The 14,592-nt window shown below is 42.4% G+C and overlaps 1 protein-coding gene across 1 annotated transcript in view; it reads right to left on the minus strand.

Moving 5' to 3' along the window:
- Window positions 1-14,592, minus strand: part of LOC127304993 (sucrose transport protein SUT3) — a 41,014-nt gene that overhangs the window by 20,367 nt on the left and 6,055 nt on the right. Inside the window, exons 2-5 of the mRNA XM_051335475.1 lie at window positions 3,285-3,350; window positions 2,794-2,892; window positions 2,628-2,692; window positions 2,455-2,539 (exon numbers count right to left, since the gene is read on the minus strand). Of these exons, the coding sequence (XP_051191435.1) occupies window positions 2,455-2,539; window positions 2,628-2,692; window positions 2,794-2,892; window positions 3,285-3,350 (315 nt within the window). The remainder of the gene's footprint in view (window positions 1-2,454; window positions 2,540-2,627; window positions 2,693-2,793; window positions 2,893-3,284; window positions 3,351-14,592) is intronic.

Raw genomic sequence — 14,592 nt, forward strand, 5'->3', positions numbered from 1 at the left:
AGAGTGAATCCGCAAAAGCAGACGGAGTGAATCCGGTTAGTACAACCATGACTCTAATTAGTTCACATGCATACTACGAGAAGTTCAAATACATGTCAAGGGCAGTTCAATACTATGTTTTTTGCGGGGCGAATACATTGTACTAATTGCAATGTTCTGAACCCCGGAGAACTCGATCGCTGGTATCGAAAGCTTCGACTGTACAATATGAGTCTTACATCACTATCTATTTCATTTCATAAAAAATCCAAATAGTCTAGCCTGTTAATTTTATGTCGTCGTGTTATGTTATACAACGAAAATGTGATTTGAAACTTTTGAATTTTTTTTTTTTACAATAATTGGCAAACCTGACCAAAATGATAGAGTTTTCTCTTGTTGATATCTTTTCAACATGATATCATTTGTGTTGTTCCGATTTGCAGTTTCAAAAACATGGTAAAATACGTTTGTTGCTTGCCACTTTAAATGGCACACCGTAATTTGGAAACTTTTCTTAAAGCATAAGAAATCTCAAAAAATGACTAACATCAAAATGTTGCGTCTAATCCATAGGTTTCTAGCACCATATCTGTAAGAAAAACTTAAAATCCACGAAAATGTTGATTAGTATATTTGAAGTTACTTTAAATCTATATAAAATTTCAGAAAATTCTGAAAATATAAAAGTTGAAAATTTTCGGTAGCTTTTATCCAGTATATTATTCCTGCAATTTTGGTATGTGCTTCAAAAACATGAACAAAAAACAGTAGACATACATAGAACATCAGAAAGTTCAACAAAATTTACACAGGAACTACATGAGAAGTTCAGGTTTGTTTATCAAAAGTTCGGAATCGGTTGTATATTACTGCGCTACAACCATACACCATGTATCTTTGCAATTGTAGAAGATTTTTACGTCAGATAATGGTCTTACTTCGGTTGTCAGGCAAAACATAAGAAAAAAATTGACATGACTTGTATGTATTTTACAATGTAATGACTCATACACTACGGTTTTTATGTTAGTGCTTTTTTGTTGTGAGTCAATATTGACGTATTTATCATTATGGAAAACATAAATTTGTCGATGCAACAACTTAAAATTGGTTGGGTGCAAAATAACTTTCCAGCACCCTGGCGGTCAAATAGGGTTTCTCTGCTATCTCTCTATTTGACCCCCAAGGAGAATAGTTATTCTACACTTACATGTATCTTCGCAGTCGTATATAATTTTTATGTCACGTAATTTTTTTCTTACTTTAGAAGTTGAAGATAACGTAAGAAAAAAAATGAATTTTTTTTGCGTGGCATACAAAAATACGACAAAAATGTATTTTTTAGTATTGTTTACACTGCAATCATTAATAATATGTGTTTTTATGTTCATTTAAATTTCAAGTCAATATGAATGTAATTATCTATGTACAAAAAACAAAATTTTATGAATGTAAAAAGTAATTTTTCTGCATCCTGGGGGATCAAATATACATGCCCATACCAAAGGCCCAAAAAACCTCAATGAACCGAAAGAAATATCTCTATCATGCTCTGCTTGGGAAACTCAACTTTGGTAACACTATGCACAGTAGTAAAACCATCACCTAGCCAGACACTTCCTCACGCAAGCAATGTTGGAGAAATCATCGGTCGGACGAAGGAAACCAACACCACGAACTATGGTAGAATTGGGTCTCAGGCAATGACCAATCCTACATGACGGAAAAGGGAAGATCGCAAAGAAAGCCAGACTTTGGATATATATGGGATTCACAATAAGAAGAAATATCAAATTTTATTTTGTCATATACAACTATATTTTATTGATCAAATTAAAAGTTAATTATTTGTCCTAAGATACGAAAGGTCCTTATAAACGTGTACAGAGGGTGTACATAAAAAGTATGTGGTTGTTTCTAATTGTGGTTTTGGTCCTTGGAGAATGAGACTTCATCCATTAGAACCGAAGCCAAGGACACCACCCTGACGTTCCACATAGAAAAGATCCGTTCACTTGGGAACTTTCCAGCCAGGAAGGGGACAAGATGGAAGAACAGTCGTTGGCTAGATATGTCTGTCACCTCCTACTAATTAAAATATAATACATTGCAAGAATATGGTTGGCTCTGAATATTATTTCGGCCCTTTGAGAATGAAATTCCAGCAGGTTTCCAATGCCAGAAGAGTTAAGGGTACTGTTGAATGACAGTCTAGTACTTACTAAGGGTATGGTATCCATTTGGATGAAAACTAAAATTTTGGATTTATGCCAATTATTTGATCACCTCATTCTGATTTTCCACGAAAACCTTGGCTAGCCAGCGGCGGAGAAAATATGCGCCAAAAATTTGGCAAGCCCCAGTTTGGCATGGCTTCCAATGAACGCTATCCACACAACCCCTAAGCCTCGTCGAGACTACTGAAATCAGTTGTGAAATATGTTGGCATGCACTTAGGAACTTCACACTCACTTGTACTGTGTTGTTGGAGAAGTCAAGGAGCCAGAAACCCAAGATGAATGCGGCGGCCGCGCGGTACCGAGGCCCAGTGTAATCCCTGCACAAATCATTTATCAATTATGTGTCATATTCTTCCAAGATTTTTGAATTTGTTGCTATATTCGTACTCAATGGATATAACTTACTTGCAGTCTTCCTTTGTGTCGCCGAGTGCGTATCCAATGTCCGAAGAGAAACCGACAACTATGACCTTTTGGTCGTACGTACGAGTTGTGGGAGTGTGTTAGTGACTCTTTGTAGTGGCTTCATGATTAATGTGATCATAAGAGATGGGTCTTGTAGGCTACTCACGGATATACATATGACGATACATCCCGAGAGGATGAACGGTCTCCGCCTCCCCAGCGGAGAAGCACACTTGTCACTAGAGAGACCCACACATGGTTGCACCTTCATAAGTAAACGATGCATGCATTAAGTTGAAAAACATGATTTCACAAAAAAATCGTAGGAAATATCTGAGTTCCTATGAATCCGAAAAGGAACGTGTTCAGTCCAGCTGTTAGGTACGAGTACTATGCATTATATAAGTATATGGAACTTCCTTCATAGCTGAGGAAGATCCACGACACCACGAGGCTCGCTATGCATATATTGCATAGATAACAATGCAAAGTGCAAAGAAAAAAAAGAATAGTAAATAGTAATATATGTGCATATTTGCGTTTAAGCCACACAATGTTCCTTTCTAGAATCATGTTGCACATTTTTTAGGAGATTACTAATGTTCTTCCAGTTCTACAGAATATCCATAGAATAGTAGCCTCATATAGGTAACTTACAATTAATCCAGCAATAGGGCCACATAACCACATGACAGAAGTAAGAGCGTGGGGAATTCCCAATGTCTGTTATAAACAAAGGTAAAATAATATATTAGATAATGTTAGTGACATATGACATAGCATAATGATGTCAGAGCAACTCTAGCCTCAGCATGAGGGATTCTCAATTATAATGATGCCAGAGCAACTCTAGCATAATACTGAACATAGGCAAAAGCAGTATCATGGGCGATACTCAATTATAATGATGTCCGAGAAAACTCTATCATACCCTAAAATCCTCCACCCTCTAAAAGATATGTAAAATAAAGAAAAAAAATATATAGTCTACTAGATCCCCTAAACCCTTGCTATTTTAAGGGGCCTTCTAGAAACAACACTTTAGCATGTATAAATTGGACGTGACTATGTTTAGAACCTTCTACATTTGGCAAATCCATAGAACATTTGGACAATTCCGACTGCCTTGTCCTAAGTATTTACTAGTGGTGTCTGCGATGTGCATCTCTCTTGGAATGCTTGCACAAAATACAAAAGTTTGATATCATTATAATTTAATGAAAAATTATGTTCAAAAAAATTGTAGCTCAACCCATTTGCCTTATTTAGTATATGTTTACACCTTTGGAATAAGCACAACGAGATCTTTGAAACTAGATCTCATGTTCATATCTTCCAACGTTCCGTTGGACCCAAAAGATATCCAGCAATAACATGAGTTACTACGGTTGTATTATGTACGTTATCCATCATATCAACAACTAGTTTTGGTTGAAAGCTAGATCCAATTTTTAGTTGTTCTTTTTTATTTGTTTGAGCATAGAAGTTACCACCTAGTTTCATAAGATAGTTACTACTTTGGGACTGTAATTCTATCATGGAAAAGTGGTAACTATATACTAAAACACCTGGTTAATTATACATTAAAACACATGGGCAACTCCATAAGTGGTTGGGTGATAACTATATTGATTTCATGGTGAAAACTATGCCTAAAAGGGACATTCCATATCGCATGGAAAGCACTCCCACGGAAAAATTTGGGTCTTCCTACAGTGGCAGGTCGCCTCACTAAACTCTAGTTTGATCATATCGTGGAAAGATCAAGAGTGCAGGGTATAGTGAGAAGAAAATCTGTTGTGCAACCAAATAATTTCACTTGAAGTCTGTGACTCATGATTCAAGCTTTAGCGACATATTCTATGAGTTTGCAATCTCAAAGAAGATTTATTCAAGAAAGTAATGGCATTGATGTCAAACTACTGGTGGGATCGATCACTAGACAAACATGGAATGCATTGGAAAACATGGCAAAATATTTCAATTGCAAACGACACTTTCGAGATCTATGAACTTTTGATGATGATATGCTTGCTAAATAGGTATGTATGTTATTGGAAAGACTTGGTAGTATTCTCGTGTCTTACTTGCAAGATACATCAAAGGAGCTAACTTTTTTTTTTTATTTCCTGCCCTAATGGGGCCTCGCCTACATGGATAGCTATATGTAATGGAAGAGAGGTTTTGTGGAAGGGCATGACCGAATGATAGAAATTTGGCATGATTAATGGATTTATGGATCCGCGTTGATCAAACCCTTCGATAGAGCTTTTGATGAGCCAGTTCAAGATTGAAAATTCTTATCTGTGAGATATAGAGACAATGCATCACATTTTTTTTCCAGTTGATGTTTTGGTTATAATAAGTATGCCAAAACCTAGGTCACTTCAAGAATAATTTTGGGCATGGGGAAGGGATAATTTTGGTGTCTTTCGAGTGAGATTAGTGTACTAACACTGGTTAATTGTAGTGCTTTGATACAACTGAATGCATGGCCCTCAATTAGAGATGAAAATATATGGAAATCCTTGTGAACACTAGAGGTAATACGAAAGATTTGTATTTTTTGGTGGCGTGTCTTCAAGAGAATTAGTGTACCTAGCTATAGCAGAATTAAACAGAAGACATATAAAAGAGGTTGGGAACTCTCTACTTTGTGGACATGATAATGAAACTTTGTTCCACTTTGTGGTTTTGTGTGAGGTAGCTTCTCAAGAGTTTTTAAGTGAAGTTGCCAAGAATGAATCCTTCAACGTGGGAAAGAGGTATAATTGATGCATCATTTATCAACAAGCATGGTGTAGCCATGTTGTCATGTTGACGATTTGGGGAATTCGAAATTGATTCAACCACTGAGAATAAATGTATCATCCTAAAGATCCATGGAGTTGTGTGGAAAAATTTAGTCAGTCACAAGATATACTAGGAATTAAAACAGTGGTACCGCTTCTGAAATGTACAAGCCCATCAGCATGGTTGCTGATGATAAACATTGACGGTGTAACGCTTTGTGTGCAAAGGCAGGAGTGGGAATTATCCTCGGGAATGAAAGAGGTGAGGTTATTGCTGCGAAAAGTAAAAGGTATGAATATGTTTCTAATCCGTTCACTGCGGAAATGTTAGTGTATACAGATGTGGTGTTATTGTCTTGCTCAAAGGGCTAGTCTCATATTGAAAGGGAGACGGATTACGAGACAATTGTGAAGGCTTGGTATGGATAAAAGGAGTAATGTCTTTTCTTGCTTCAAGTTTTTAATTTTTTTTTTGTAAAAAGAGGATCAATTAAGGCGTCACATGGTTGTGCGCATCCTTCTTTCTTTATAGATGTTTTTGTAGTCACATATGAAACTATCCTTGGATTTCTAGATCATGTTGTTTAGATAGATAATATGTTGCCAATTGCATAAATGTCAATACACGATTCTCAGAAAAAAAACCTACAAATGTGTAACTCCATAGGTACTACGTTGTAACTATTGCCTAGAGTGGAAGAACTACATCGACTTCTTCGTGATAGCAAAATCATAAACACTTGGGTAACTCAGAGGATAGATATGCTATAAGACGGGCAACTCAGGTGATAGCTTTACTATAGACACCTAGGTAACTCTAACCTGAACACCTGCATAACTCCATATGTAATTTGTTTGTCTCTATAAATTTGCTCCAAATTGACACCAAAATTTTAGTTGATGGCACACTACAATTGCATAGCATATCTCACCCTAATATGTTGCAGATTGATACATAAATTGTATCTAAATGCATGTTGTATTTTTTTATAAATTGTGAATGCATGCTACATTTCATTTATGTAATGCATTGGTTTTGTACCAAGGACTAGTGTGAGATATTTAAGTATAATTAATTATATATTGTGTGTATATTCATTTGTATAAATTAGAAAAAGTATAGTTATCGTGACTCTGATGGTATATTTGAAAGTTTCCTAGTTTACAGCCAAACATCCAACTAAGTAGCCAAATAGTAAAATTAAAACAATAGCTTTCCGTGCATAGCAGGACAACCAACCATAGCCAGCCCAAACAAAGAGGCCCTTATCGTTTAACCGTAGTACTCTCTCAACTCAATTTTTTTCACGCATCCAAGCAAAAAACTATAGCAGCATCCACAACTTTGCATGTGGCCGGGATGTGGAAGTGCGGAGCGGGCCGCAGTGCAGCTCGTGTTATAACCATGATGGTTCACCTACTCGAGGAATAAGGGGGGAGAAGATCATAGTATTGTAGGACAAGATGTCTTCATCCTTGTCAGGAGGCCTAGGAGATCGATGGACGATGGCGCTCACGGCATCCAGAACCTCATGGAGGTAGAGGATTTCTTGTTTGTTGAGGAGATCTCTATGGTTGTGCATGGGGGATTGTTGGGCGGTGTACGGTGGGAGATTGTTGGAGTGCCATACGATATGATATCTAGGGATGGTGTGCGGTGGGATTTCAGTTGGGTTGTGCTGATAGTTGGAGGAGTTTGGGATGAAGTGTGGAGTTGGTTGGGTGAGGCCTCCTGCCAAATGTTTAGCGCGAGTCCACCCGGTAATGACAATCAACACCCCTTCTAAAATTAGATTTACCATATCTATTTGGACAAATGAGGGAAAAATGCATTTCCCTATCTTTTTGAGTGTCTAAAATTCAACACCCCGTACATATTTATATAAAAACACACTCTAACTGATTTTCTTGGGGCCCTTCATAAATAAGGGTGTATTTGGCAACAATTTTTTTGAAAAGTATATTAAGAGTACTTTGGTTTCCGAAAATATCATGGTCTTTAATACTTTGAGGTGTTTGGATTTAGCAAACACTATAGTTTTATATACTTCAATTTTGTTACCTGAAGTATTTGTTACCCCCAAAACTTCAATTTTCTAATACTTTGTTGCAGAAAAAAATCGATGTGAAACAGAGCCTAAGAATTTCAAAGGATTCTCCACCAGGCCTGGTGTTGAGCCAGTGCAACTTTTGGGGCCGCAATATCTAAGGGCCGTTAGCCAAGTATATTATGTACAAGTGTTGGGACATTCGCTTGGATTCTTTTACGAAATCAAAATCATCCCATGCTCATTACCAGCACAAGCCTTTGGAGGAATTAATTACCATTATTTGTACGCATGCTTCAGCAATTGCCGAAGAAAAAGGGAGGCCACATTGACTAAGTCCAGGTTCTGATCGCATCAGCTCCCCTTGCTTCCCCTTTCTCCCACATCGAGATTTCTAGCCGTCTTGAAGAAGTTAATAACACACATGGCTTTGATGTGCGTCATCTCGCCAGCTGGAAGATCAAGCAGAGCTAGACCACTCCAAGCTCAAATTGTGGGAGATCATCGAGGAGGTTCCGGAGACAAGGGGTGCATTATAACAGAAGTGAGAGAGGAGGAGGTAAGGGAAAAAGAGAGAGCCTCATGGAGGCTGGTGAAATGGAAAGATTAAGGTTTTGTATATATATTATAACTACTTCAGTTGGGTCTGATGAAGTATATTGGTTATGAGGTGGTTGTAGAATCCCACCGGCTCCCTCTGCCCAGGTAACTCCATGTCAAAAAGATTCCACCTTGGATGTCTATGCTACAAAAAGAAAACCATCTCTCATGTGTCTAATTTAAGGTGGTTTTCGAAACCGCCTCGAGCTTGTTCTGCACAAGTGACAACTTTACAATATAATAAATAAACTACTTCACGTTAATTATATGCTACAAGTTAAATATAGTGCATATTACTTTTATCCTTAGAAAAACTTCGTAAAGTCTGACAAAAGATCTATAGAAAATATCTTTATGTGGCATGCCAAATAAATATAATTTGGAAATCTAGTTTATGGTGCATCAATGATATTGATTTATTATTATAAATGTTGATATTTTAAATAAGATTCTCAAACTTTTTACAAAGTTTATATTATGAAAAACTAATAAGCAATATATTTTTTAAACTGGAATGAGATACTATGAGAAGTAGAAATAATTGTACAATAAAATTGTACTAACTAACTTCCAATGAAATAAATGACATAAAATAGCGATGCACCTAAATACAATAATGCATTTTAATAAAAAAATACCTTTGGTAAAAATATTAAAACTATGATAATCTAGAACCACAACTTTTCCGGTAACATCTGAAAATTGTAGTGCTAAAAAAGTGTAAAGTCCCAAAATACATGTTAAAGTGGAATTTAGTCGAAAAAACAATTTATAACATATCCCTTCGTTTCTAAAAAAGCTTCCTAATTTTTTTTATATACGGAGGTATCTAGACATATTTTAGCTATAGATTCATATGTATCTAGAAAAAGTTGCGAAACTTTTTTATGAATGGAGGGGGTACATGATATCCGCTAGTATTTTGGTTTCTTGGTGTAAGAAGCATGACCTAGTAGTACAACTATCTTTACTATTGAATTCCAATCGGTGATGGTGATAAATAATAAAACCAAATGGTAGGCAAAGAAAAAACAGCAGCACCATCGCTAGAAAATCGGTTAACGATCAGAAACTTCCTCCCGCACCATTGCTAAAAAACCCAGATGGTAGGTAATACAATTTTTTTTTTGAGAAACACAGTACAAACGTAGACGCTCACGTACACGCGCATACACTCACCCCTATGAACGCACACACGCACACCCTACCCCTATGAGCACCTCCGGAAGACTGAGCTGGCGGATTGGATCTTGAAATTGACGAAGTCACCATAGGCGCCTCGCTGTCGACGAGAACGTCGCCTCCCACTGAATGAATATTCCGCCTTTATGAGACACACAGATGTCAAACCTGGGGTTTGAACTCTGGTGGGCTGGGGGTACAACCACCCTCCTAGCCACCCAACCTCAAATTGGTTCTTACTTTAGAGTCCTGCTAGATTTGCTAAAAAAAAAACCCGATGAAATTCGTCCTTTCTATGTTCGTATGTCAAAAGAAACCGTTACCTCCTCAAGTAATCTCTATTTTCACATTAGCAAGGTGGTACTAAATTGTGTGTTGCCTTCCTCGGTTGCCTTCCAAGCCAGAACGCCACGTACTAGCACTCACCAAGGAAAAGCGTGGAGGCAGCGGCGTGCCCCCAGCCGAGCTCTATGAAGGAGATCAGAGCCAGCGGACGACTTGGCTCGTGAGCGGGACGGGGACGCGGGTTCAGATGAGAACGCTGGTTCGGACGGGCACACTGCCATAAAACTTCGTCGTGGGCGCAGGCGGGGACGGAGACGGGACGGGGATACGGTTTCGTACAGGGACTCGAGTTTGGACGGGCACCGCCGGTGGGTGTGGGGACGGGCAACCATCAAGAACAGCCATGGTGATGTTGGTCAGGCCAGGTCGGACGTTGCTGTGGCAAGGATTCATGTGATGAAAGTTTGGTGTTCTTTACGTGTGATGTTTATAAAGAAACTAGAGAATATGAGCAGGAGCTCACAGTTCTGTTGCCTCGACATAGGCCCCTCGAGACATAAACATGCAAGATTTATTAGGAAGTGAATATTTATTGGATGTTTTAATCTACTGCATGTCCTTGGTCATACTGGCAAGGCAAACAGAGCTGATGCTTGATGTTGTTTTGCAGAGAGGTGCTTTTTGATATTGTTTGCAGGAGATGCTATTGAAGCATGCCATGTGTGTCTGAGCTAAGGTAGCAGATAAATGGCATGTTTGAGGAGAAATAAGTGTCGGTCTTGCATTGATCAAGCATGTATTCAACAAACTTAGGAGCTGGAGGTACATGTATTGGAATACTCTTTTTGCAAATTGTAACTAGATCGCTCCCTATAAGAAATAGTATAGCTGAATTTGTTACTCCTTGAGAGACCATTAGATCTAATTCCCTGACAAAGTTTCAAGGAAACGAATGCTACATGGATAGACTCATGTGTGTAACCTCTAATTTTTGTGCTACTGTGCATTTATAACCTTTCATGAGATATTTTAATTTTCTATCTTCTATTTCAAGAACTTGACGCTTATAAGGTCAAATTCAAACTCGCATAGGTGTTACAATATTGGCATACAATTGCAAATTGAGATAGATTTGCAAAATGAGTAAGGTGGAAACTTACATAGGCATCCCCAATGGGTCTGCCGAAGATGGTACCCGAGGTTTATTGAAGGTCCACGAGTTAAAGAATATGAAGTTCAGAAGCCCAATTAGTATTAAGGAAAGATAGAATTGTATTAGGAATATCAACTTGTAATTATTACGGGACGGTTCAGAAACCCTCCCGAACTCTGTAACTTGTGTATCACGAATCTCTCGGCTCCGCCTCCTATATAAGGGGGAGTCGAGGGACAACGAAAGGATCGACTCATTGTTTTCACGCAAACCCTAGTTTCTTAATCGTCGAGTACTTTTCGGCTGAAACCCTCGAGATCTACTTGCCCTCTACTTCCAACTAAACCCTAGTCTACAACTTGTAGGCATTGATAAGTTAATCCCTTGTCAATTGGCGCCGTCTGTGGGAATTAGAGGCGACAAGGAGCTGATCTCGATGGCACGTTCAAGATCGTCGACTTCTTCGGTAGCAAGCAGCGCGATGGATAGAGGTAAACAGATCGAAACTGATCTAGTCGATTTTGTTGTGCAAAAGTATCTTGTATCAGGTATGAGAACAAGTTGATATATAGAGAGTTAAATTTAATGCTTCACTTGAATCTTCGGTAGCAATGCAAAAAAATACTTGATTTAATTTTTTTATTTTAATGTGTTTTTCTTTGAAGATCATAGACATGTAGAGACGTTAAGATGCTTCAGTTGAACAAGAAATTACCGGATTTTACACGGACACAAGAATTGTTATTCTTCAAGTGATTATTGGTACAAAAAAACTCAATAACATAAAAGATAAGCAAGAAAGTCAAATCCTTACCAACGCACGGACATATGTGCTACTTATATGAAAACAAATAATAACAAGAAATGTTGCACAATAGTTGTTGTTACGCAACAATTTGTGGCCCACAAAGCAGTACCTGGCTAACAATGATTTTGTTTATTTTTCGTGTGGGGAAAATAAAATTATATTTGTATCAAAGATACATGTACTGTTGAACTGACTAACAAAGCGGTACATGGCTAGCAATGATTTTGTTTATTATTCCATAAAACAGAGCAGCAAAATAGTTGAAAAGGTTTATTTTTGTTGGGCTTTCTTGTCGCTACCTAGGCGCTCTCAATGCTTGCACGGTGATGCTGCAGGCCAGCATGGTCTCAGTGGACTGTGCCACCGACGCTCAGATATGGATGTTTTTGCATAAATCGTTCGTGGGCCATGGCCAGTTCGGCTTTCGGCCTTTGCCCATGCGCAAAACTATATTGCCTCTCGAGTATCGACCAATCGTTCATGCGAAAGCCTCAGGCTCGCAGGCACGCGTAGAAACGAAGCCCGGGCAGCCGATCGGCTAGTCTTTTTTCTCAAGCTGGAGTCCATCTCAAGCAAGCTACGAGCGAAAGTAAGAGCATCTCGAGCCGTCTCCTCCACAAGCCTAGAACAGTTTTTTATTATTTGGATGGACGAAAACTAGTCGTGCTCCCGGTTTCTCATTCTCGTTCGGATTTGGGCTTTCGTCCATCCGGAGAGCCCAGGTCATCCCCGGCCTCCTGGGAGCGCTCGGGACTCCTGATGAAACGAAAGCGCGGGAAACACCGAGAAAACTTCCCGCGCGGCTGGTGCCAAATTGTCGGCGAGACACTGATCGTCATCCTCATCGCATGGTCTTCCACGCGCTATAAAAGCCTGCCGCTGGTCAGTCTTCGCCGGATGCGTAGCTTCCACGCGATGAGTTAATGTCGTCGCCTTGGTTTCACTCGAGCCGCCCTCTATTTATCGCCGAACTACCGCGTCTAGCCGCATTCACCACACCGTCTCTCTGTTCTCAATCTTCTCTAATCTTCCCCAATCTCGAGCGAGAGCTAGCGAAGATCACACAACGGCGAACGACGGCGCGGCCAACAATGGCTTCGGCCCCCGCTCTCTCCACCAATGGGAGGGGCGGCTCCTCCACATGGCGGGCTACCTGGCGCCGCCGGACTTCCACGCGCCGGGAGGATGGCGACCCAGCGCGGGCGGCGTCCCGATCCCGCTGTCGTCGATGGGTCGCGCCGCCCTGGAGGCGGAGATCGACGCGGTGCTCGTCACTCTCAGTAACAAGCAGTGCGCGGAGGAGCTCTTCTGGCCGGACAACTACGAAGTGTGGACGACGTTCTTCCGGCGAAGGTACGAGCGCGAACTCGTCGCGTACGATGGCCCTCCTCCCCCTCCCGCTAGGAATAACGTCGCCGGTCGCCGGGTGGAGCGCGCCTGGCCGCACCATCGAAAATGTGCTCGCGCACATCGAGGGTGGGAACTCCCCCGTCCTGGAGATGCCACCGTCGGTGTAGGCTATCGTGTCGCGCCAGCACGGTAGCTCCTGGACGCCGAGGAGGATGGCGCTGTCCTCCTCCTTGTCTGGGTCGAGGTCCGCGTCCAGGTCCGGCGGATTGGCGCCTCCGCCGTCGACGCCAGTCTTCGTCAAGAAGGAGCCATCGTCTCCACCGCCGACTATAGGGCGCAGCAGCGGCGCCCTCGTCATCCGCGAGTCTTCCTCTCCCTCGCGCGGGCGCAAGAGGAAGTCGTCGAAGAAGGAGGCCGCCGCTGCCGCCGCGAACCAGCTGGCCGAGGAGGAGGCCAAGCGCCGAGGACGCCGCGGTGGCGGAGGCGATCGCCAGGTCGCTCAACGACCTGGTCCCCGCCGAGAACGCGCTACCATCGACGCTACGTTGGAATGGTCCAGACGGGACTGGGAGCGGCAAGAGGCGGAGTAGCAGCGTCGGCTGCTGGACCTGGCTGCCGTGCGTCAATGCGCCGTTCGTGCCGCCGCACCTACCGCCACTGGGAACGTCACGCCCAAGCCCGTCGAGCTGATCAAGCTCAAGGAGAGCAGCGACGATAACCTCTACCGGCCGACGCCGCCAAGCGCCGGTGACCCTGGTCAGGGTTCGAGCCACTGGTACGAGGCGCCGCCGCCCGAGGACGCCAGCAACTCGAGCGACAACAACGGCGACGACGGCGACTACACAGTCTTCTACCGCCATTTGGGCATGTAGAAAGCCGCTAGTTAGTTTTAGTTTATGTTTCCATCCGGCCGAATTCAAATATATGTTTTTTTAAAAGGTAAAGGCCCCGAAGGACCTAGAGTCTGCATTCATCAGCGGTGGGTGTACATTTATAGAAAGGACCCCAGAAGAATATGGTTAGCACATGAGCCCCTAGTTCTTGCACACAACACCCTACAGGAAATCGCGAAAAGCGATCGAGTACGTCTTCACCGCCGTCGGTCGTCGACCTCCTAGCGCGGCCACCCCCGCGCCCACCGGGGACAAAACCACTTGGTGGAGCGGCGGCGCTCACCACCACGCCGAGATCCAAGAAGATCCCCATAGAAGGAGGAAGTAGAAGCTCAGGCCATCGAGCCTGAGCGCAGCAGGACCGCCCTCGTGGCCAAAGATAGCTCCGGCGCGCCATCGCCGTCGCTTAGGAACTGCTGCAGAGGGCGCAGACCCTAGAAGCCCTCGGCGCCACCACCGAACCTCAGCCACCGCACGATCCTCATCATCCTCTCCCTCGCCTCCTCGGCCGGCCAAGAGAGACGGAGAGCGCGCCGGTCGCAACTGTTGATGAGGACAACGCTAGGAGCGACGTTTCGGTGGAGATGTCAACCAGGCTGAGCGCCACCCCTTCTCCTCGCCTCCACGGCAGGCCAGAACGGGGGCAACGAGACCACGCGCCAAACTCCATGGATGGATGTGGTTGCTGCCGATCTGCTTCTCCTCGCCACCACAGCCGACCAGAAGCATCTTCTCGGCACCACCTCCCACCACCTCGAAACGCCGATGAGCATCGAGCTTATTGACCAAGCCGCCAGGCTGGATCCCCCTCGAATCGGACTCCAACCGCTGGAGTTATGCGAGGAAGAAAGAGC

Source organism: Lolium perenne, chromosome 1 (genome assembly GCF_019359855.2).
Source record: "Lolium perenne isolate Kyuss_39 chromosome 1, Kyuss_2.0, whole genome shotgun sequence".
Classification (NCBI taxonomy): domain Eukaryota; kingdom Viridiplantae; phylum Streptophyta; class Magnoliopsida; order Poales; family Poaceae; genus Lolium; species Lolium perenne.